Here is a 25,162-nt window from a genome sequence, read left to right as displayed (position 1 = left end):
TCACTGAATCACCTGCACTAGATGCCCACTTTTTTTTTTCCTTGATATACACCTTTCCTATAGAGACAAAGATGGTATTTCTTCAAGAGAGCCACCAGCTAGGGAACGATGAGTAAACACACACACACACACACACACACACACACACACACACACACACACACACATGTTTTGAGGATGGAATGGAGGTTGCTCTTAGCCAGTGTGTCTCAACAGCTTATACTCCCTGTTATACCCCAGCCTTCAGTTAATTCAGGTCACATTTACACATCAGCAGAATGTTGGGGCCCTTGAGGAGCACAAGGCATGTGTGGAACCTGCATGTGAGTTCTGTGAATCCATTTGCAGGCATTGTGTCCTTGTGTATTTCTCAAGTAGGTGCTCATTATGTGACAGCAGGCTGGCAGTCTGGGGCCATGCCTAGCTCGCTTGCAGGTGTATTTTCTCAGTCTCCATATTGCTTAGTTTTTAAAATTTTTATTAGAGGAATTCAACTTTTTTCCATAGAAATAGTGGAAAACAACAATGAACCTCCAGGTGCACATAACCCAATTTTTATCATTGTCCATCTTGTTTTGTCTGTTTACCCATTTTGAGGGTTGGGCGGGGGGAAAAAGACATGTGGAGATTTTTAAAGAAGTGCCAAACTTCGTATCACTTCACTCTGTATGTTATTTTTCTAACTTGAATCAATTGCCAACTGAGGTAAGCAGAATAATGGCCTCCCAACGATGTTCATATCCTAATTCTCCGAACCTATAGACATGTCTTAAGTGGATGGGAAAAAGGACCTTGCAGATGTAATTAAGAATCTCAAGATGGCAAATGATCCTGGATCATCTATAGAGGAGGCAGTTTAACCACATGGGTCCTTCTAAGACAGAGAGAGGAGGGTGAGACTCAAGAGGAGGTGATGCTCTGACAGAAACACAGGGGGGAAAGGCAATGTGATGGGGGGCCATGAACGGAGGAATTAGGGAAGCTTCTAGAAGCTGGAAAAGGCAAGGAAATGGATTCTCCCCCTAGAGCCTCCAGAAGGCAGGAGCCATGCCAACACCTTGATTTAGGACTTCTGATTTCCAGACTGTATGAGAATAAATACCAGCTTTGTGGTGATTCCTTAGGGAAGTGATAAGAAACTAATACACTAACTTTAAAAAAAATAGGGAGAATTTATATTTAAAATACAACTTGGGGCGTCCAGGTGGCTCAGTTGGTTAAGTGTCCTACTTTGGCTCAGGCTGTGATCTCGCGGCCCGTGAGTTAAAGCCCTGCGCTGAGCTCTGTACTGACAGATCAGAGCCTGGAGCCTGCTTCAGATTCTGTGTCTCCTTCTCTCTCTTCTCCACCCCCTGCTCGTGCTCTCTCTCTCAAAAATAAGTAAATGTTAAAAAAATTTTTTTTAATACAAACTGATGGGTTCTTTTGAAATGTTTCTTTTGGCCATGCTATGCCTACCATCTTTTCTGGTAATGATAGGCTAATGCTAAAAACAAGCTCCCCAAAGAGTGGGATATGGGTTGTTGTTGTTGTTGTTGTTGTTGTTGTTGTTTTCTTATATCCGGTCCTCTGTAGTCTCCAAATTTGTGACTCCTTGTCTAGAAGATTTTATTGTTAATGCCACGATTATTTGTTTGAATCTAGGGGTTTCTAGGCCATGAGCTGGAAGGGTCAGGAACCACTTCCTAATGTTTCAAATATCCAGGAAAGTTTGATAGTTACAGATATCCGGATGCTAATTTTTAGCCTACTGTACTCTGTTATATGTTGCTGAACACAGGATACATGGTTGATTTAAAACTGCACGGCACATTAAGTTGGACTTAGAACTGTCAGATATTTGTGCTGGAGTGAGCACCATCAGCGAAGAATAGAGTTTGCTAAAATAACAAAAACATGCAAATTAAATTTACGGTGTAATGGAATATTTTGCTGCCTTTAGAAACCAAACCCTGTTTCACTTACTAGCCCTTCAATTGTGCAATGAAGAGTAACACAGGAGACTAATTTTGTCCCAGCTACTCGTTATAAATAGAAATATCCCTTAGTGGAAAGACATATTAAGGGTTATGAGTCATTTACAACTTAGTCTTGAATTATTTTAATCAGATGTGAGACTTGGGGAATAAAGAGCTTTGATTACTCCGAGCTTGCCCTGAACCGATGTCTGGCCTGAGTGAGGGCCCGTGCCAGGAGGTGGGAAAGAAGGGCGAGAAGTAAGTTGCCCAGTGGGCAACCTAGTCAGCTGCAGAGTTGCACATAGCTGGACACTGTGCACCTCAGTCCACGGGAGACATTACAGCTGAGTCCCCAGCCGTCTGTCCTCCCACCTTTGCCCTCATGCCCCCACATCATCCCCCTTTTCCTTTCTTATGAGCAGCAGCTTTGTGGTCTGAAAATATCACAGCTTTGAGGTCAGGAAGGCACATAAGTGGCTTTATAACTATCATTATGTAACATTGGCTAGTGCCTGGCTTCTCTGAACCACAGTTTCTTCTTCTGTAAAATGGAGATGATAATAAATGCCTCAAAGTGTCAAAAGGATTAAGGGAGGTGAAACTAGCATGGTGCGTGTAGTATTTCCTAAGGCTCCAGTAACAAACTACAACAAAGTGGTGGATTAGACAACAGCAGTGTATTGTCTCATGGTTCCAGATGCTAGAAACTCACAAATCAGGCAGCACCAGAGTTCCTTGCTTCTGAGGGCTGTGAGGGAGAATCTGCTTTATGCCTCTCTCCTCGCTTCTGGTGGTTTGCTGGCAATCTTTGGCATTCTGGGGCTTGTAAATACATCACCCCTAGCTTGGCCTTCATGTTCATGTCACTTTCTCCCCGTGTGTGTGTGCCTGTGGCCAAATTTCCCCTTTTATAAGCACACCAGCCGTATTGGCTTAAGGTCTGTTGTATTCCAGTATGACTTTATCTCAACTAACTACATCCGCAATGACCATATTTCCCAAAATGGTCACGTTCTGTGATATTGGAGGTTAGGGCTGAATCACCTGAATTTGGAGGAGGGGGAGACACAATGGAATCCACAGTCCTTCTTATCACAGAGTAAGCTCTCAATACATGTTTACTCCTTCAGCATAGCCTCCCTTAATAAGGGAGCATTCTTTCCTGTCATGTAGATTTTTAAACTGTCAGATTTAAAAAGCTCAAAATCTACCATGTCACGTTCTCTCTAAACCTTGCTCTTCTAAGTGCTCCTTCTAACTTACTACTGGTTTTGAGACCCAAAGATAGAGTAAATCCCAAACAATTTCAACCTTACTCAATTATAATTGTATAATTCAGACAAGGCATGGAGTTGAAATTCACTTTTGGACTTTTCTCAGAAGAGGTTGAGCTGAGCACACAAGTAAATAAGACAAAAGGGAATGTTTACAGGTTCAAAAGAACAAACCCACATGAAGCACTGTAAGTAATTTATTTTCATACAGACAACAGGTCTCCACTTCAAACAGCTGGTGTTAGGAAGTGTCCAATAGAAGTCGCATGTCCTGGGGGGAAACCTAGGGTGTTTTCAGTTGAGCCAAGGCACTGAGGAAGGAGACAAATAAATCTTCTGACTCTACACAGAATGGTTGGCAAGATAGACTCCCTAATGAGATAAGGGATTGACAGGTTAGGCTAGTCTGGATCCAGGTAGTTGTGAGAGAGGTGAGACTAGTCAATGGTCATGGGGCCAGGGCCTCTCTGGGAGGAAGAAGAGAAGAAACTGTCTAGTAACAAAAACTAATGCAGGCAGGGAAAAATAACAAGCAGAATTATTAAAAATGGACACAAGGGGACACATAGCAGAATCCAGCTTGGGGCCCCAAGTTCATGGCCTGGTTTTCTCCCAGAATGCTGAGTATTAGATAGTTCAGAGTAGGACTTGGATAGTGTAATTACTATGCACCCCTTCTCCTTTCTGGGGTTCCCAACCAAGAGTGAGAGGGAATGATGTACTCGTGGAAAACAAAAACAAAAAACCCCACCATATTTATTAATAGTTACATAAATACCCAATAAGCCCTAATTAATGCCAAACCCAGATAAATGGGGCATAATATAGAACATAGAGTGATGTGTCTTGTCTCCTTTGACCTCTTTTGAAGCTAGGGTGCTTGGGTATTGAAATGTGTTAATGGTGTGGACCAAAATGGCCAGTCTGCTCTAGGACCAGTCCAGTGTACGTGTTTCTACCATGCAGATACGGTGGTAACGCAATGAGTGGGTAGTGACCACAGACACCTACTTGTGATGAACGTGACAATGCCTGCTATTAAAAAGACCCAGTGGCAGCTCTAGATCTGAACAATTAGAGTCACAGCATGTCTTTCTTTGGAGGGGGAGTTCATTAGATTGACATAGGCAATGGGCAGAAATGGAGTGGTACTCCTCCTTCCTGTAGTTGGGTTCTCCAGTAAGGTTGTCATTCTGCTTTTCAAAGGCAGAGAAGGGTGTAGGGTAGAAAATCATCCTAAACTTAAAGAGACACAGGCTTGGGTAGCTGGATCTGGTTCTTCCAGCTTAGTAGTCCAACTTGATTACACGTAGCCTGAACTGAAAGTGACATTGAGATACAGAGTAATCCAAGTAGAATCCAGCAATCTTTATCGAGCAAGAAGAGATCTGGGAATCACTTCCTGGAATGTATCATACTTAGAATGTTGTCATTTTGAAGAGCTGTCTCATTAGCAGTAAGCAAATGAAGCAAAACAATTGAAAGGCCAGGTTCATGTGGTTGAAATGCTCTGTGCCTTGATGGGGACTAGACCTTCATGGGCTTTCTGCCTCATCTTTCCATGATGCTGTATGATGAAAGGAGATTTAAAACCTTAGCTCTGTACTTATCTCTTTGGATACATGTGATCTGCCCTAAGGTTGACTTCATTATGAAGTCCTAGAGACCGAGGCATTACTTTTAATAGAGTCATCAAAGGGTTCTGTTAGAGTACATTAGCATCTGACCTTCTGCATGCTCAGTAAATAAGATAACTTTCAAAAAAAAATTCACTCCATGTTTGCAAATGTTCAAAGAGAAAAAAAAAAAAAAACCCTGGAAAACTAACTGAAAATATAGTGGGTTCTTGCCATTTTCTTATGATTAGTTTCTTGTCTTTACCCCACACTCCCCTGACCCCAATTCATGTCCATTTGGGACCTCAGAAGGTGACCTGATTTGGAAATATCGTCTTTGCAGATGTAATTAGTTGAGTTCATACTGGAATTGGGTGGGCTCTAAATTCGGTGGCAGGTGTCCCGATGACAAGGCCACATAAAGACGTGTAGAAAGAAGTCTGTGTGACAATGGAAGCAGAGATTGGACTAACACAGCTTCTAGAAATACTGGTGGCTACCAGAACCTGTAAAAGGCAGGGGAGGATTCTTCCCTAGAACCTGTATAGGGAGCATGGTCCTGCTGACCCCCGAGGTGATTTCTCTGTAACCCAAGCACCAAAGTCCCACCATGCTAACTTGTACATTGACTCTGGTGAGACTTCTAATCATGAACCCTGAGTCTGGGGCTTTATTATATATGGCTTATAGAATTCCAGAGCCAGTTTCAGAATTTGGCAGGAGGGAGCAAATTTGAAATTGGGGACTGCGGCTATTGGGAATGTCGACGTATAAAAATGATACCCTCCCTACGTGTCCTGCAGCCAAACCATATTTCTCTTTCCTTATTTTCCTTCAGCGTGCTCTAACACTCTTCCTCATTGTCTTGACATCCACCAAACAGGGTGGATCATTCAGTCTGCTCCCCCACTTTAAGCCACCCATGAATTCGCCACGTGATCCGGGTGCCAGACAATTTGGGAGTTGCATGAGAGGAGAGCAGCGAGTCCAGGGGAGCTAAGGCCCCTGCAGAGCTCTGTTTCTGAACTTGCCTTCTAGTCCTCTTTCCCATTCTCTGCCTTCTCTTCCTTTCCATCCTGCTCTGCATCCAGGTGTGGGTGTCCCGCCAGGTTCCCGATTGCTGGGTCCTGGGGTTGTTCAGGGCCAGCCAGAAGAAGGCTGCAGGTTGTGACTTTGTACCGTGTTCCCTGTGTTCCTCTGGCTGCATTGAAACTTGTTCCTCTCCTTTTGGTGAACTGGCGGGGATCCTTATCTGCCTCTCTGAGAGTTGGTGCAGGGATTAATTACCTAATGTTTGTGAAGCATTTGGAAGTTGGTAACTGCTAATTATTATTACCCTGGTATCTGGTCCTTTGTTCTAAGTTCCTAGCAATCTGAAGTGAAAAGGCTTAAAGTAAAAAGTTGCCAAGATAGCCATGATCTCCAAAACAAAAGTTGTGCTTGACCTTCTTCCTCTGTAAACTTGATTTATCCTATTAGTCACTCACCTTGTCTCCAGACCTTCCTCCCTAGCAGGGTAGCTGTGTGAGGTATGTGATGGGGCTGGTTTAACATTTCCAGTATCTGCCATATGGGAAGTGCTTTATATACGTTCTCTCATTTAATCCTCATAAAATATGCACAGGAGGCCACGATCGGCATGTTACACATCAGTGAACAAATGCTTATAGCAGTTCAAATCCCGCAGCTGAGAAGTGGCAAAGCCAGATTTTGAAGACATTGCCGTTTGGCTCCAAAGCCTCTGAGCTGTCCCTGCCACCCCTGTGTTCAAGTAGGAGTTAGAAAATAAGCATGTTAGGAAGAGTGACTTGGCACAAGCAGAGAAAAAAAGACCCATACATTGTTTGTTGCCCCTGTGAACAGAGCCCGCGGAACAAAGGAGATGCATAAAGCAAGGGTCCTAGTAACTAAAGCGGTCCCAGCCTAGTAGCCAGGAATTTTGAACTGAAAAAGATGATCTGATTTTCAAGTTGGAGGGGCTGTTAGCAATAACTTTGTCTTAGCCGATTCTCCCACCAGGGAGGACATTAGACCCGTGAAGGCAAGGAATTCTTGCCCAAGCTTACTTACGTCTTTTGTTTGATATTCGTTTATTCTTACTTGATGTGGCGATCAGAATATCTGATATTTTCTTTTAATCAACGTATAGTGGACATACAGTATTATATTACTTTTAGATGTAGAACATAGTGATTCAACAATTATATAAATTACTAAATGATCACCATGGTGAGTGCAGTTACCGCCAGTCACCATACAAAGTTATTACAATATTATTGGCTATATTCCCTATGCTGTACTTGAATCCCTGTGACTTGTTTATGTTATAGCTGCAAGTTTTTCCCTTTGACTCCTCTCTACCTAGTTCACCCATCCTCCCATCCCCCTCTTATCTGACAACCACCAGTCTGTATTTGAATGTTTCTATTCTTTGATGAGTTTTGTCATATTAGATTCCACATATCAGTGAACTCTTATATTATTTGTCTTTCTCCATATCACTTATTTCACTTATCATATTATGCTCTTTAGGTCTATCCATGTTGTCACCAATGACAAGATCCCATCCCTTTCTATGGCTGAGTAATATTCCATTGTGTAAACACACTACATCTTCTGTATCCATTCATCTGTCAGTGGACACCTAGGTTGCTTCCATATCTTGTATGTTGTAAATAATACTGCAGTAAACATGGGGTGCATGTATTTCTTGGAATTAGAATAGCTAATATTTTTATTTATTTTTTTTTTAATTTTTTTTTCAACGTTTATTTATTTTTGGGACAGAGAGAGACAGAGCATGAACGGGGGAGGGGCAGAGAGAGAGGGAGACACAGAATCGGAAACAGGCTCCAGGCTCCGAGCCATCAGCCCAGAGCCCGACGCGGGGCTCGAACTCACGGACCGCGAGATCTTGACCTGGCTGAAGTCGGACGCTTAACCGACTGCGCCACCCAGGCGCCCCAGATTTTAGATATTTTAGAGGAAACACGGTCAGCAGTCTTCTAACTGTGTCCCAGTGGTTGCTAGGAACCTCACTCAAAGGTGTGGGTGATGGAAGGATAAAGACATAAAGTCTCAGATTTCAGCCAGGCTGGAACCCCATCCAGAACCCCATTTTGTTCCGTGACTTGTGATGTGATCACAATGAATGAATGATGTGATGTGTCCAATGAATTTTAAAAGTTTGAAAGTTCCTACTGACCTCAATGACGTAGGAAACCTGTCTCCAACAGAGGATTCAGTGACTGTTCTTCCCTCAGGTGTTTTTGATTGAGATAGAATTGACATGTAACATTGCCTGGGTTTAAGATATACAACATGTTCATTTCATACATTTATTTCTACTTCCCTCAGTTGTTAGCAGAGACTTCTTTCCACTCTCTCAAATTCTTCTTGCCATTTTGTCAACCTTTTCTCTCATGCTCCACAGAAGTGACCATGGGGACAGGATTCAGTTCACCACAGATGTGCTTCAGAGTAATTTCAGGATTGTGTGTCTGTTTCCGTTTCTTCCCCTTTGCCTTCTTCATGAGAAACATGATCAGTTCTTGAGACACTGATTGCTGCCGCATCTCATGGCAGGAAGCCGGGATCGAGATGGAAGTTGTCACATCTGTTTCAGGAGCCACGTTTTAATAAAATGTAGACGTGTCCCAGAACTGTTGAATTAATGCTGGGGAAAATTTGGGTGCCAGGAAATTTGGATTTATAATGGAAGTTGTCACTGAACAACAGCACAAATACTCCAGCCTGAAGAAACGTGTTCTTGAAAGGCTTTGCAAATGCGAAGCTCACGTGGCATAAAGTATAGTTTTAGAAACCTGTATTCAACATAACATTTTTCTCCTTGGAAGCCTGTTGTCCTCATGGGCCGATTTCTAGCTTCAAGCATTCAGATAGCATTCAAATGAAAGCTCTGCGCACAGGAACAGTGGGAAACGTCCACTCTGAGTATTCTTACGGCACAGTTAACAAATCCATGAAGCACTCTTTAATAAACCATTTTGTGTTTTAGGGCTTTAGAATTATTCATACATATATATACCATTTGACATGTGGGTGAGTTTGTGACTCCACCATTAGAAATTTCTGTATTTTACTGTTGGCATTCACTGGTAAGGTTTATTTTTGCAAACTTAATATTGTTCTTGAAGAATGATGCTTAGTTGTATTCACGTTTAAATGGTTCCAGTCAAAGTTAATGGATCAGATCTGACTAGGTAAGGAAGATAGGCACTTTGGGGAGGATCATTTGTAGCTTTTCCAGTCCTATTTAATGAACTGGAAAAGTAATTTGCTAAGTTTAATGTAGAGGCTGGAAAAAATTTACTCCAAACTCCCAAACACTTTATGCTTTGAGACTATAGTGTGGTCACCTTGCGGGTTACTAATACCTTGTTTTCTGTATCAGTTCATTTTGATCTCTTAAAGGTGCTATTGTTGTTGGAAAAAGCAATAGGCTAACCCTGGATATTTTTTTTTATATATGTATGAAATGCATAATGGGAGAAATATGCCAGGTAGTCATTCACATTCTAGTCTAAATAGCTTTTTGAGGATTTCTTCCTTCTTGAAAGGGAGATTTTATTTGGAATTGCTGTAAGGGGTGCATGATCATTTTGTAATGAATTCTTCCTGGGACAACTTTGGAATGGATGGGAAAAGAATGAATTGAAATTGTTAACACCAAGGATATTCTTGGCTTGCCTTATAATTTTTTTCAAGGAAAACCAGTACTTTGTCATACTGTTGCCTTTCCAATGAATACCTTTTTGTCAAGTTTAGAATTCAGTGAGTCTGCTACAAGTTTCCCACCCTAAATTTCGCTGGAGGGTCTTACCATCTGCCAGATATTATGCTAAGCACATTATGTACACTGTCTCATTTATCTTAAAAAAATTCTTTTAAAGTAGGTTCCTCACCCAATTTGGGGTTTGAATTTACAATTCTGGGACTAAGACTTGCATGCTCTACTGACTGAACCAGCGAGGTGCCCTGTGCACAGTCTCATTTAGTCTCCACTGTAGCATTATGAGGTATATGCCACTTAACAGGCTCTAAATGATGCTTATGGTGCACTGTGATCAGCATTTTAGACATTTTAACCCAATCTTCACAATAATCCTCTGGTATAGGTCCTATTATTTCCCCATTTTACAGATACAGAAACAGATACAAAGAGATTTGCTGACTTGCCCAAGATCCCACAGCTGGTGAATTGAGGAGCTGTGATTTATGTTCAGGCACTCTAGCTCCAGAGAAAATACTCTTAACCATTGTCTGTGCAATTTTATCAGTGAGGAAATAGACGCATAGGGAATAATAACTTGCCCAAAGTCACAGGGGCAATAAATAATGGAGCAGGGACTCAGAGTCAAGCAGCCCATAAAAGTACATGACCTACAAAGCTCACCCCTTCCACAATCTTGCCCACCTTCTCTACTGTGATCATTCAATCTTAAAGCCACTTCAATACAGATGTCATTGTGGCACTTACGAAAAGGTAACGATACAAATAGAAAGGGAAGAAATTAGTTTTATCATTTATTTATCTTACTGCCTCATTTAATTTTGAATAGATTTTGGATTATGGTTTATTATGAAAGGGTTGAATCTTCACTGAATTACCAGTGTCAAAGAAAACCTTAACCTCATCTAGAGCACTGGTTCTTAATCCTTAATGAGCATACGTGTCACCCGAAGATCTTGTTAAAATGCAGATTTTGATTCTGTTGGTCTAAGATGAGCCTGGAACTCTGCATTTCTTGCGAGCTCTCATGTGATGCTGATGCTACTGGAACATGATCCATGCTTTGAGTACCAAGGCTAGCACACTGAGTTGTTCCAAACTGAGCATCAAGATGTATCCCAAGACCCAACGTTTAAATTGGAAGGGGGGAATTTTCACAGATGAAAGAACACATGCAGAATTGGGAATGATCAACACATCATCATATCACACATCAGCACATCAGAGTTTGGGCAGAGAGGGGTGGCTCGTGAGATAAGACCTGAGCTAACTGACTCTCAGGATTGGAAGGGACCTTAAGGGTCACCTGGTCCAAACATCCAACTGATGTTTTAATCCTCTCGTATCCCTGCCAGGTCGTTTCATCCCTCTGGGTTAAGGAACTTTCTGTGCTGAGTGGAACTAAGAGAATTTTAAGATGGTGCCCGAATCACAGAAACAGTCAAAGCAAAAGGCTGTGATGTCTCCTACCTCTCCAGACAGACATTTGCCTCCATAATACATTTTCAGAGCCTTTGGATATTCTTCAAAAGCTTTCAAACCTTACCATCTTATAATAAAAACAATGTACTCTACCAGCGAGCCATCTGGGCGTGCTTATTCCCCCAAGCATCTGCATGCCACTATGAAATAATGATTTCAGTTCCGACTGGCAGGTGAGAAACAGAGACAGATGTCTGACAGTTGGGCTGCTTCTTGGCTGCACTGACGACACATACCGGGGCCCTTGAGAAACACAGTTTCGAGGATCAAGAGTCCTGCGGCCGTGAATGGTTTCTTCTCATTTGGATTTCACAACCTGAACTAAGGACTCCTACCGTTGGGTCTTCTGATTGGGGGGATGCCAGCTTCTCCTTTCTAGTCACTCTTCCTTCACCTGTTGTTTGACGATACCCTGCTTTCCATTTCAGGTGCCCGGGGAGAGTGAGAAACAGTGGAAGCCGGCCCTGGTCGTACTGACCGAGAAGGACCTTTTAATCTATGACAGCATGCCACGGAGGAAGGAAGCCTGGTTCAGCCCAGTTCACACGTACCCTCTTCTTGCCACCAGGTAGCCATGACCTTGTCTTTGAATCTGATGTGTTTGCAGCTTGAAGCTTTTCTAGTCAATTACAATGATTTCAGCACGTCGTATTCCTGCTTCCTGTTGCATCAGGAACTGAGGGCTCCTGCAGAGTAGAGCCGCACGTTTTTATCCAGTAGATTGATTATCGTTTATGGCCAAACCTGGGGCAACACAGAGACAAAGAACAAACTGCTTTATCCATCCTGAAGGAGCAATGACATCTGTGAGAAGGTCCCAGCCTAGTCACCTTCCTGGGGGGTCTCCACCCCATTCTTTTTGAGGTGAACTGTGCACATGTGTTTACAATCTTGAAGTTTAGGGAGAATCATCCTTCGCTCGGTGGCACAGAGATTGTCATGGGATGTCCTGTTGTGCTTTTTAAAGTTTTCTCGGCATGACAGACCCCATAGCAAGTTCTTCCTCAGTAGTATGGTGCTTCCTATGCATGTGGGGCTGCTAGGCGTGTGTCTGTCTCTTAGGACCTTCCGTGCACAGCTATTGTTCATGTGACCTTTTTTTTACATTTATTTTTTATTATTTTTGAGAGACAAAGACAGATCATGAGCAAGGGAGGGGCAAAGACAAAGGGAGACACAGAATCTGAAGCAGGCTCCAGGCTCTGAGCTGTCAGCGCAGAGCCCGATGCGGGGCTCGAACCCATGAACCGCTAGATCGTGACCTGACGAAGTCAGATGCTTAACCGACTGAGCCACCCAGGTGCCCCAATGTGAAATTTTTTTAAAGTTTATTTATTTTTTTATAGTTCATCACCTAAGAATGGTTTTTACATTTTTAAATGGTTTTTTTATTTTTTTATTTTATTTTTTTAATTTATTTATTTTTTTTAATTTTTTTAACGTTTATTTATTTTTGAGACAGAGAGAGACAGAGCATGAATGGGGGAGGGTCAGAGAGAGAGGGAGACACAGAATCTGAAACAGGCTCCAGGCTCTGAGCAGTCAGCACAGAGCCTGACGCAGGGCTTGAACTCACTGACTGCGAGATCATGACCTGAGCCAAAGTCGGACGCTAAACAGACTGAGCCACCCAGGCGCCCCTTAAATGGTTTTTTAAAAGCAAAAGAACACAAATATTTCATGACATGTGAAAATTATGTAAAATTCAAGTTTCCAAGTCCATAAATACGGTGGTACTGGAACACACAGAAAAAAAAATGTTTAATAAAGTTTATTTATTTATTTTTGTGCACAGGAGGGGCAGAGAGAGAGGGAGAGAGAGAATTGCAGGCAGGCTCCACGCTGTCCGTGCAGAGCCCAACACAGGGCTTGATCTCATCAACCATGAGATCATGACGTCAGCTGAAAGTAAGAGACGAACACTTAACCGACTAAGACACCAGGCGCCCCTGTCCATGTGACATATTATCTTAATGCATCAGGTGTTTATCCCTTTGTTGAAAGTCTGTATCCTGAGCACAAAAGCACATCAAACCTGAGTCTTGCCTTCAAGTAGTTGACAACTCCCAGACCTGGTGCCTGTTGCCAGCTCTTTCTGTATGTGCTTTGTGATAATGGACACAGTTTTCATCACTCCTATACCTCTCTTTCTTTATCTAGAAGGTAAGTATGCTAACATAATGTTTACGGCTTCCCTGGTATAGTGCCTGGGCAATATTGGGCCATAAAATGTCTGCTGAATGAATTATTGAACAAGGTGGGACAAATTCTGAAAAGAGTTTGGTCCAACAGACAAAGAGCATAGTGGACTGAGGTTTTAGGAGCATCTGTTCTGAGCAAGAGATACATACAAGATGGGTTCTCCATTCTCAAGAGACTGAGGTGCCAAACAGGTTATAGCCCAGGCTCAGGTGCAGGGAAGAGAAGGAGACCCAGGGGCAGAACAAGAGGGGACAGAAGATTAAAATGGCACTGGTGAATGGAGCTGAAACTCCTTAAAAGCCCTTTTTCTTCCACTTATTGTGATTATGGAGAGCAGCAGGTATGGCCTGAAGAAGGTGATCATCGGCCCCAGACGTGAATAGAGGAGGCCTTCGTGGACCAGGGACCAAGCCTAGATCACTTAGATATTAATAAATAAAATAAAATAGTAATTTAATTTTTGAGTATCCTAAGCCTCAAAATCTTTGGTAGGATAGCTATTAAAGTATTATTGATATTTACAAAAAACCTCAATAATCAGAACCCAAACATCCTAAAATGTTCCTGTTCCAATGGAGATTTCAGGCTGTGTCTTGGGATCCATTTAAATTCACTTTTCCACAGTTTACGTCCTCAGACCTCACCCATGGGCACTGATGTTCAGATTCTGAGGCATTCTCACAACTAGAACAAAAGAAAGATTAGACGATAGTCTCTGTATTCCAGATACTAAGAAGAGAAGTTGGATTCATCCTCTTAGAATGATTTTCAGGAAAGGGATGGCTGGGTAGCTCAGTGGGTTAATAACGTGTTTGACTCTTGATTTTAGCTCAGGCCATGATCTCACAGTTTGGGAGATCCAGCCCCGCATTGGGCTCTGCACTGGCAGTGCTGAGCCTGCTTGGGATTCTCTCTCTTCCTCTCTCTCTGCCCCTCCCCTCCCATCTCTCAAAATAAATAAACTAAAAAAAATAATGATTTTCAGGAACAAAAGTTTAAGTAAAATTTCTAGGTAACTCTCAGGCAAATTGGAAGTAGAACTTGCCCTAATTCATAGCTTTCTTCTCATAGTTTGAAGGCATTCTGATTAATGGAGGCTGCTTTTTTTTTATTGTTTATTTTTTAAAGATTTTTTTAAATGTTTATTTATTATTTTTGAGAGAGAGAGAGAGAGAGAGAGAGAGAGAGAGAGAAAGAGCATGAGTGGGGGAGGGGCAGAGAGAGAGGGAGACACAGAATCTGAAGCAGGCTCCAGGCTCTGAGCTGTCAGCACAGAGCCCGATGAGGGACTCGAACTCATGGACTTCAAGATCATGACCTGAGCCGAAGTCAGACACTTAATCAACTGAGGCACCCAGGCGCCCCCGGAGGCCGCTTTTTTATTCATGCATGTGTGCATTCAGGATTTTAAAAATTCAGTTCCTCAGTTACACTAATACATTTCAGGCCCTCAGCAGTTGTGGCTGGTGGCTACTATTTTGGACAGCACAAATTAACATCTCCGTCATTATAGAAAGTTGTATTGGACAGCACCGCCCTAGAGCATAAATGACCAGCTCAGAATCTGTCCCTGTTCGGGCAAGTGACTGGACTGGCACACGCCCAACGGCAGTGCGTCAAAAGCACAGGCTGCCCCAGGGGAGGTCATCTTGCAGGCTCTTCAGGCCACCAGCGGCTCAGGGGGCTGGGTGCACAGGCACAGGGACTGGCATCTGGGTAGGTTTGGGTGGGGCCCCAGGAATACCCATTACAGGCTCATAAGCCACGTCTGGGTTGTGAGCAACGTGCATGCGTGGCCTACATCCACTACGGAAATCGAAAATGGAAACCCTTTCAGTGCAAACTGTGCTCATTTAGAACAGAAGACGCAGCATCGCGACCTCAGCGCCTACCATGTAAACATAAAAGAGAGCAGTGGCAATGGTTGACCTCCCAGTTAACTGCCTCCTCTTTCCCAAATTAGCCAGCCTCACTACTGACCTGCTGAAGAAAAGTGTGTTATCGCATGTGCGTATTAGCCCTAGGAGCAATGATCAAATTAGGCTCATAATCATGCCCTTGGTCTCCAGCTGGTAGTCTCTTTGGCAGAGGATGTTCAAGATGTGAAGGCGGGCCTGGCTGTTCATTCTTAGCTCATCCCCTCAAGCTAGAGTTTCCGTCTTAGTTTTCCTCCTGCCGGAAGAGTGCTTCGCCTGGGCTAATCATGTCCCCTCCCTCTTTGAGAGTCCTCTCATCTGTTAAATGCGTCTGTTAAATGCTGCTGTCTCTCCAAAGCCTAGCAGAGATAGACTTTGAGAAAATAGGTTTCTAACGGACCCTTTGGCTGGTGGGGCAGCCGCCATGGTTTGTGTGCCTTGGATAGGATTGTCTTCCCTCCGCAGCCCTGTGGATGTTCCTAGAGAAGGACTTTTGGAAAGCAGACAGAAACAAAAACAAAAACAAAACAAACAAACAAACAAAAAAACACAAGGAAAACCACCCATCCCATCCCTGGAATCACGTGATCACACTGAGGGGTCGCAGCCCTTGAGTGGCTCCAGGCTATGGAGCAGGGTTTACCTCAGCTGAAGACAGAAACCATTCTATCCTTGCAGACCGAGTTGGCTCTTGGAGATGGGAGTCTGGGCTGGCAGGGAAATCACTGCCGGAAGAGGTAGAAGTCAAAGGGAAACTCTGGATCCTTCCGTTACAGAAGTTACCCCAGTGCTTCCGTTAGCTGCTTCCCTAGCCACATAGCTAAGCTCATAAAGTGACGTATTTACTTTGTTTATTCCATAGTCACATATGACAGCGTGTCCCTTCTTTTTTATTGAATTCTTTTAATGTTTATTTGTTTTTGAGCGAGAGAGGCAGAGTGTGAGTGGGGGAGGGTCAGGGAGAGAGGGAGACACAGAATCTGGAACAGGCTCCAGGCTCCCAGCCGTCAGCACAGAGTGAGACTCACAGACCAGTAGATCATGACCTGAGCCGAAGCTGGACACTTAACCAGCTGAACCACCCAGTGCCCCCAGAGTGTGTCCTTTATATATGAGCATTTGGGCACGTAGCCTGTCTAGTAGCATAACTTATCTCTGAGTGCAGTTTTCTGAAGGAGACCCCTGTCTTTTTAAAACCTTTTATTAAGGTGTGATTTATAAGCAGTATATACACAAATCTTAAATGTGCAGTTCAATTAATTTTTATTTATGAATACAGAGCCACGGTGTCTAAAGTTTTACTATAGGGCGTCTACTAATCAATCATCTTTGTGTCTTTTTTTTCTAACGAATCATCTTGAGTGATATTATCAAGAAGGCCAAGGTAGGACTATTTGCACATAGACCCAGGCAGTAATCAACTGGTGGTTGAGCTTTGTGGAAGGAGTGTATATCAAGGCCAGGTGTTTACATGGATTTTATCCTATCTGGCAAAACTTCCAATTTGAGAATCACCTGGCTGTTTGGAGGTGATTCTTAACAGAGGCCAGTCCTGAGGACGCTGCCCTGGAGATTCTAGGTTCCAGAGTCAGGAGTATGTGTTTTCAACAAGCATCTGGTAGGTGTGGTCCTCAGGATGACCCCCACAACCCTGGAAGGGTTAGACTTTATTCCTGTTTCACAGATAAGTAAAACGGAGGAACTAAGAGGTTAAGGAGCTCACCCTCAGTCATACAGCCAGTAAGAGATACACCTGGGATTCTGATTCTGCGTGCACCTTTTTAACCCCTGTTCTCTGCACACTCCCCAAAAAAGCACGTTCCTATTCCCTGGAGTTTTAGTGGCTCTTTGTGCCAAGCATGTCACATAAATCTTTCCTTAGCTTTCCTGACAACTCAATCACGCTGTAGGTAGCCACTCAGATCACACGACAGAGTGAGGACAGGGCTCTGTATGCCATCAGAGACCTAAAGTTTCTACCCGTGGCTTAGACTGGGGGTTCTCAGAATGGGGTCCTCAGACCAGCAGCATGAGCACACCCTGGGAATTTAGACACACGGACTCTCCACCCCACTCCAGACTGATGGAATCAGACACTGGAGGTAGGGTCCCCAGCCCGTCTTTGAGTTAACCAGCCAGCCCCCCAGGGGCTTCTGATGCAGGCTACAGTTGGAGAACCTCTGATTTGGAAGACCATGGTCTGGTGCCTCTCATACTCCCAGGGTTCACAATCAGAGGGACACTTCACAGCAGGGACGTGCATCTTTCTTCCCGGTGGTTCGTCAGAAGTCTTATGTTGCCTTATGTTGTGGTGACCACCAAAGAATTAGTTCGAGGGCTGTCCTGGGTCTAGTGCTCACAGAGTCATCAGAAGCTCCCAAAATGTGCTGTGTGGTGCCCTGCTTTTTCACTTAACATGGTCCCATAGGCATTTTCCACTGAGACTTTGCACTCTACCTTAGCTTCAATGTAGTGACTACATAGTGTTCCATTGCATGGATGCTCTGGGGAATCCCCTGGGGCAGGTCTGGGGCACAGATTCTGGAAATTTATGGCACACCTCCAAATTCCAGCTACTTACCAGCTTTGGAAACTTGGGCAAGTTTTGTGATCTCTTATTGCCTCTTGTCCCACATCTGTAATGTGGATAGTATCTCTACCTACCTGATAAGGAGACATGGTAAGTGCTAAATAATTCGGTTATTATTACTTATTTACCTTTTCTGTATTTTGGAGTTTAATAAGTATATTTGCCACATTTTAAAAGCAGCTTCAGGGTGCCTGGGTGGCATCCAACTCTTGATTTTGGCTCAGGTCACGGTCTCACGGTTTGTGGAATCGAGCCCCACAACGGTCTCTGCTCGGAGAGCATGGAGACTGCTTAGCATTCTCTCTCTCTCTCTCTCTCTCTCTCTCTCTCTCTGTCTGCCTCTCTCTCCAAAATAAATAAATAAACTTAAAAAAAAAAACACAAAATTTCATCACACTGGAAATCCATAGGTCATCATTATAGAACCATCTAAGAAATCTTTTCAAACCCATCCTGTTAGCAAAAACATAAAAATAAAAATAAAGCAAACAAAAAGCCTGAAAAGCCATCTCCTTAAAAAATAGAAAAAACAATCTACTCCTGAAATCATTGTTGCACTAAATGCTAACTAATTTGGATATAAATTTTTAAAAAATTAAGTTAAATAAAATAAATAAATAAATAAATAAATAAATAAATCTCAAAAAAAAAAAACGAAAGAAAGAACTTGGGGGAGTTGACAACTAGGGGGTTCTGTTTTGGTCTTAAAAGTAGGAGGCAAAGTCGTCTGCTGCAAATTGGGTGGGCAGGGTGCTTGAAGACAGCAAGGCATTACTTCTATTCAAAACATCGTGTATGAGATTCCAAAGACTCTCTGATGAAGATTTTAATCAGAGTTGGAAATAGTAGGGAATATATCCTCATAGCTCCTCCTTCTCTTTTGCAAAAAACATGAACCCAGACTCTCTAGATAGATCCCTACCTTAGATTTTGGGTATGGGGTTTCCTCTGTGGAGGGGAATGGGAAAAGGTGGTATATAGAGGAGTAAAGGATGAGAGCAAAATCATGAATGGGTGTTGAATTCTATTTTTTCGGATACACACTGAGATGGTTATGCAGTTTTGAATTACATTAATAAAGTTTCTCACGTGGAACCAAAAATAAATAAATAAATTAATTAATTAATTAATTAAAAACAACAACTTTATTTACTGGTGGAGAGGAAAGATCACAGTATTGGATTTGACACCCGGGTTCATACTCTGGGTTTGCCCAGTCAGACCCCAGTTTACAGGCTGTGTGATCTTAAGCAAATCATGTCACCTCTCTGATCCTGTTTCCTCCCCCTGAACACTAGGATCCTAATGTCTGCTACAGAGTGATTATGAAAATGAAAGTATGGCAGTGTCAGTCAGCTGGGGCTGCCGCAACAAAATACCACTGCCTGGATAACAGATAATTACCTTCTCACAGTTCCAGAGGCTGGAAGTCAAAGACAGTGTCAGTGTGGTTGGTTTCTGGTGAGAGCCCTCTGCTTGGTCTGTGGGTGGCTGCCATCTTGCTGTGTGCTCACGTGACCTCTTTGAGTGCCTGCGGGGGGGAGAGAGAATGCTGGAGCCGTCTGGTGTCAAACCGCCAGAGCAGGGCCACAGCCTTAGGACCTCATTTAACCTCAATGTCCTCCTCGTTGGCCCTGTCTCTACATATAGGTGGCATTGAGGGTTAGGTCTTCAACATTTGAATTGAGGGGGTAAGGGTGGGGCAGGAGTCAATCTTGAGCCTTGACAGGACAGCCTCATTTAGCAGAACACTGGCCCACAGCAACTGGGCAACTGGGCAACTGGGCAACGGCCTGTGCCCCTCCCTTTGCCTTAGCCTTGCAAGGCAGTACTATTCAGAATGTCAGAGACAGTCTTTTCTCTTGCACAAGAACTGGCCAGGGCCAGAGCCAGTAGGAAACGGGGTTCTTTTAAAATCGAGTTACTTCCTCAGACAGTTCATAGTTGATTTGTTGATTTGTTTAGGGTTATTTTTTGTTACTTTTTTGTCGTTTCTTCCTTTCTTTCCCTTTTTCTTTCTTTCTTTCTTTCTTTCTTTCTTTCTTTCTTTCTTTCATTCTTTCGTTCTTTCTTTTTTCTTTTCTTCTTGCTTTTCTTTCTCCTTCCTTCCTTCCCTTCCTTCCCTCCTCTTTTTTTTTTTTTTTGGAGTCCCGGGCACATTTAATTTATATTTTTCTGGAAGATGAAAATTTGGTTGTGTTTCATAGCAGTGGCATCAGAAATGCCCACAGCACGTTCTTGGTTCGACCACCATGCAGGGAAGTTTATAAGCCGTTGCTTCTCCTGCTGACAAACGTCGATGGTGCCTACGTGCATCCGCGTTGCAATTTATAGCGGTGCACTCAGGAACTTTTCAAACACGTTGTAATATTAGCTGTTCTCATCCCTCAGCTTTTCTGAGTCCTTGGGAAAACTTTTTTTTTTTTTTGCTTAGCCAAAGCTTACTTGATGTCGCTGAACATGAAGAAAAAAAGGTACTCTTGCCCATATGGAGGATGTATGTTGGTTTTTTCTTTTTTTGTCACTGTCATCATAATTGGCAAGTGTGACAGGCCTACAGGGAGAGAGGATTAAGGTGGCAGTATTTCTGGAATTCTAGAGGAGATTTAACCCAGAAATTCTGCACACCCAGTTCCAGTGGTTGGCAAAAGATTGGGAAGCACAGAGCTTGCAAAAGTAATGAGGCTCTGAGCCCAGCTGTCCCACCTGTGGGCCCGACAGAAGGGGTGGGGTCTCTGGGGAAGAGGAACTGATGAATTGCACTTTGCTCCCCTGATGCCACTTGGGAGCCAAAGGCCCTGGCACTTGTATCAAACATGTTGGGTAATCCTTGGTGTCTAAGGAACTAACCTGTTTTCTCAGTGCTAAAAGGAATTGCTGCCTCAGGCCAGCCTCAGAAATTTTAGGAATGCTTTCCACTGGGGAAGTTTGGCCAGTCGCATTTGTCAAACATTCAACTACAATCAGCTTGTGGTTTTCACACTAAGCGTGGGAGGCTTCTTCACTCTTAGGGAATGTGAGCCTGTGCCATAGGCATTCCCTAGGGCAGCATAAGAGGATCTGCATGCCCATGGGACCACACTCTGTCAGCCTGAGAAGAGTGGAGTTGGCCTTCACACCCATTCTTCCCGTTTGTGTGAACCATACCTGGTGTTCACACTAATGGCCAGCCTCCTTCCTGCCCTCCTTCCTGTTAATCCAGAAGCTCCTCAGAGTTGGGTGGGAGATAAGCAGAGTGAGGGGGTCCAGGGACTTTGGAGTCAGACAAGGAGTTGACCTTGAGACCTCTACTTGCCATGTGATCTTGGGCAAAATATCAATTTCTCCGAATCCAAGCCTCATCTCTGTGAAGGGCAGTAGTATCTTCTGCTTCATTCAGCTATTGATAGGAACTATTAAGACAGTAAATGTAAGTGTTTAACATATGACTGAGACATAATAAGTGATTGATAAATGTTAGCAATTGTTAATATTGAAAAAATTAATTGAAATTGATGTATGAACAACTGATAAGTAAGTAGACATATTTGATTCCACATGTAATACTGCATTTATCAGGGACTCGTAGTGTCTTAGATCAAAGTTGTTGAGATATAAGGACTGGGCTAAGAGTTTGTTGCTTTAATTTGTAGGGAGGGGGAAGTGAGAGATGGAATGGGGAGACTGGAACCCCTCAACTCACACCAGAAAGCTAGTCCTTTTTTTTTTTTTTGGAGAGAGAGAAAGAATGAGCAGAGAAGAAGCAGAGAGGGAGAGAGAATCCCAAGCAGGAGCAGCTCCACAACCTGAGATCTCACAACCTAAGATCATGACCTCAGTCCAAATCAAAAGCTGGACACTTAACTGACTGAGGCACCCAGGTGCAACACTGCAGGAAGGTAGCCTATTGATGGCTTCTTCCTTGGGGCAAGAATGTCCAGTTCAGTTTAAGAAATGTTTCACAGTCTCCTGTTAGGGGCCAACATTGTACCAAGGGCTGATGGTTGGGGAATTATAAAAAAAAAAAGAAAGGAAGGAAGGAAGGAAGGGAGGAAGGAAGGAAGGAAGGAAGGAAGGAAGAAAAATATGAGAGATAAAAGCCAAGTGTTATAAAAGCTAATTTTTCAGGTTATTCACTCATGGTTTTATTTTCCCAGCAAAATAGGACAGATTTTAATTGTCATTACTTTCCATGGAGAAGTTCTTGAAGATCTTTTTAGTATACCTATTGTATACATATTGTGATATATGTTGAACTAATTAAAACACAGATGGGATAAGGGAATGTGGAAGAGATAACCAGAAAACTCAAAGAATAGATTTAAAAATTAAAGTTCTAATATTGCTAAGGGTTAAAAAAAAAAAAAAGAAAGACTATGAACTTGAAAGGAAGACTTTCCAAGACATTAGGCTATCATATGTGAGAACATTCATCAGACTGTAAGCCTTGTTCATCTCTGGAGATGGCAAGTGCGTGGGGGTGAATTAAATCTGTGGGTGACCTGAAGAGTTCATTATTCTCTCTCTCTCTCTCTCTCTCTTTTAAATATAATTTATTGTCAATTTGGCTAACATACAGTGTATACAGTATGCGCTTGGTTTTGGGGGTGTATTCCTGTGAGTCATCACTTGTATACGACACCCAGTGCTCATCCCAATAAGTGCCCTCCTCGATGCCCATCACCCATTTTCTCCTCTCCCCTCTGTGCCTCCCCATCAACCCTCAGTTTGTTCTTTGTATTTAAAAGTCTCTTGTGGTTTGCCTCCCTCTCTTTAATTTCCTTTCTATCTACAGTTGACACGCTGGAGTTTGGCCCCTTTTCCTGGTATAGTGGAAAGTTTATAGACTTTATAGTCATGTGGGTTCCTATTCTGGACACTCACCTGGCCAGCTACCACTTTAGCACACAGAACCATGGATTCCTTGTTGGTAAAGCGGAGCTTGTGATACGCTTTCCAGGGCATCGTGGAGACCCAGGGAGATAGTGCGTCAGTGCAACGAGTCACAGAACAGGCATCGGTTTTCCTCCCTCCACATTACTGCTAGCAGCTGGCTGTGGGAGGTCATGAGACCAGGGAGAACATGTGTCCGGGTCTCTGGAAATCCAGCTGGATTTACTAAAAGTCAAAAATTGGCTCTTTTGCTGCTCATTCTCCTATATCACCTCGGTCTTTGCTTATAGTCAGTATCCTCAGTGGTATCTTTTGGAGAGATGGGACCTTGCCTAACCTTTCAAAAAAATTTTTTTTTAATGTTTATTTACTTTTGAGACAGAGCATGAACGGGGGAGGGTCAGACAGAGAGGGAGACACAGAATCCGAAGCAGGCTCCAGGCTCTGAGCTGTCAGCACAGAGCCCGACACGGGGCTCAAACTCACGGACCGCGAGATCATGACCTGAGATGAAGTCAGACACTTAACCGACTGAGCCACCCAGGCACCCCTTTGCCTAACCTTTCAGCACCGTGTTCAGATGAAAGTTTAGGAGGTAGAAAGGAGGCAGTTGTGAGCTCTTCTTGGCTGAGGGGCAGCATGCTGGTTTCTGAGCAGCCCTTCCGCCCTGACAGTCCAGAGCTTACTAGTGACTTTTCCCCTCACTTCTTTCCTAGTCAGCCCGTTGACTGCTGGGCTCTGGTGACTAGTGGATGGAAGTAATCAAGTGCACCAGAACCATTTAAGGGATCTGAACAGTTGTTTTTCTTTTTCTTTCTTTCTTTTTTTTTTTTTTTTTTTTTTGGCTTGCATTGTGGCATATGCTGGGAGATGCTAATTACAGCAATTAAGCAAGAATGTAATATTGCTTAGCAACCCAGTTACCTAATATGTAATTTTACTAATTTGGCTGAATCTGTGTGCTGTAACTGTTTTTGTTTTAATTAAGGATATTAATAATAATGTTTTTGTGTGGGACATTTTATGCAGCATTTTCTAACACCTATATCCGGAATTAAATTAGTGCATAAGCATCCTTTGTGAGACAGGTTTTTTTGTTTTTGTTTTTCTCAAAACCAGGCATGCAAAGGGATGTGAGGATCCAGAAACTGTGTGCAGCCTAGTACCTCAGTAGAGACACCTTTTGCTTGACCTTCTTTGGACATGAAGGAATTTCTACCACCAGGTTCCCCCAAATATTGAACAAAGAATTTGACCTGCAAGTGGGTTTATCTCACAGCCACATGGAGCCTTGTGGGGTCCACCTTGGGTGCCACTTTGGGCAGTGAAGTCATTTAAAAACATTTCACCCTTAGGGCGCCTGGGTGGCGCAGTCAGTTGAGTGTCCAACTTCGGCTTAGCTCATGATCTCACAGTTTGTGGGTTGTGGGTTTGAGCCCCGCATCGGGCTCATATGCTGTCAGCTCAGCGCCTGCTTTGGATCCTCTGTCCCACTCTCTCTCTGCCCCTTCCCTGCTCATTCTCTCTCTCTTTCAAAAATAAGTAGACATTATAAAAATAAAAACATTTCACCCTTTCTTTTTCTAGGTTAGGGACCCATTTATATATAAATCTTTAAATTTATGTACACTGGATCCATGCTAGCCATGAATGTGAAATCTTACTGACTTACTTCGTTGATAAAATGGTACCTTCCACTCTCAGACCAGAAAAGGTTAACTCTGACTCCCTAAACAAGTCACTGCTAAAAACACCAGTTGCTAGAGATGGATTTGAAGGAAGGAACAGGAGATGGATGTTAGGCTAATCCCATAGAGTATCTCTTCCCAATTACCTTTCAAGATCACTTTTTGCCAGGATTGAGTTAATCTGGAAATGAGCATTTAGCAGATGTAAACCCAAGTTCTTTGGATCTAGCATGAACTACGGTTTCCTGATGGGAGACTGAGGGTGGGAGAGAAATCACAGTATCTCATAACAGTCATTAATCACAAACTTCTTAGAAAATAATCCTCCTTGTATTCTAGCTTTTCATTCAACAGATATTTGCTGAGTGCTTGCCACGTGCCTGGAATTGTTCTAGGTTGTACACATACAGTTGGGAACAATCAGATAAAAAGTCCCGCCCTGATTGACCTAATGAGAATAGTGGCTATTCCTACATATTCTGTTCCAGGCGCTGTTCCACCCAGCATTCATATAACTCATTTCATCCTTAGCAACAATACAATGAGGTAGGCATACTGCTACCCCCAGTTTGCATTTGAGGCATCTGAGGCGTGGAGAGTGTTTGAGACTTGCTGAGGTCGCACAGTTGGCAAATAGCCCAGTTGGGCTATCTGACTCTCTCCTCTGTCCCCTCATGTCTGTGGCTTCACTCTCCAGGACCACTCGGTTTATATGGGCCTTTCATTTGTTCCCTTATTCATACTTCCAGATAATAGGAAATGTCACATCTTGCTGGAGTTGGTGGAGTTTGCTTCCAACCATGGGCATGTG

General features: G+C 43.2%; 1 protein-coding gene across 1 annotated transcript in view; it reads left to right on the top strand.

Annotated features, from left to right (window-relative positions):
• Nucleotides 1-25,162, top strand: part of SNTB1 (syntrophin beta 1) — a 240,483-nt gene that overhangs the window by 194,261 nt on the left and 21,060 nt on the right. Inside the window, exon 4 of the mRNA XM_040494335.1 lies at nucleotides 11,512-11,651. Coding sequence (XP_040350269.1) covers nucleotides 11,512-11,651 — 140 coding nt within the window. The remainder of the gene's footprint in view (nucleotides 1-11,511; nucleotides 11,652-25,162) is intronic.

Source organism: Herpailurus yagouaroundi, unplaced genomic scaffold (assembly GCF_014898765.1).
Source record: "Herpailurus yagouaroundi ecotype Mexico unplaced genomic scaffold, PumYag 186, whole genome shotgun sequence".
NCBI classification, from domain to species: domain Eukaryota; kingdom Metazoa; phylum Chordata; class Mammalia; order Carnivora; family Felidae; genus Herpailurus; species Herpailurus yagouaroundi.
This window is presented reverse-complemented; position numbering and strand designations above follow the sequence as displayed.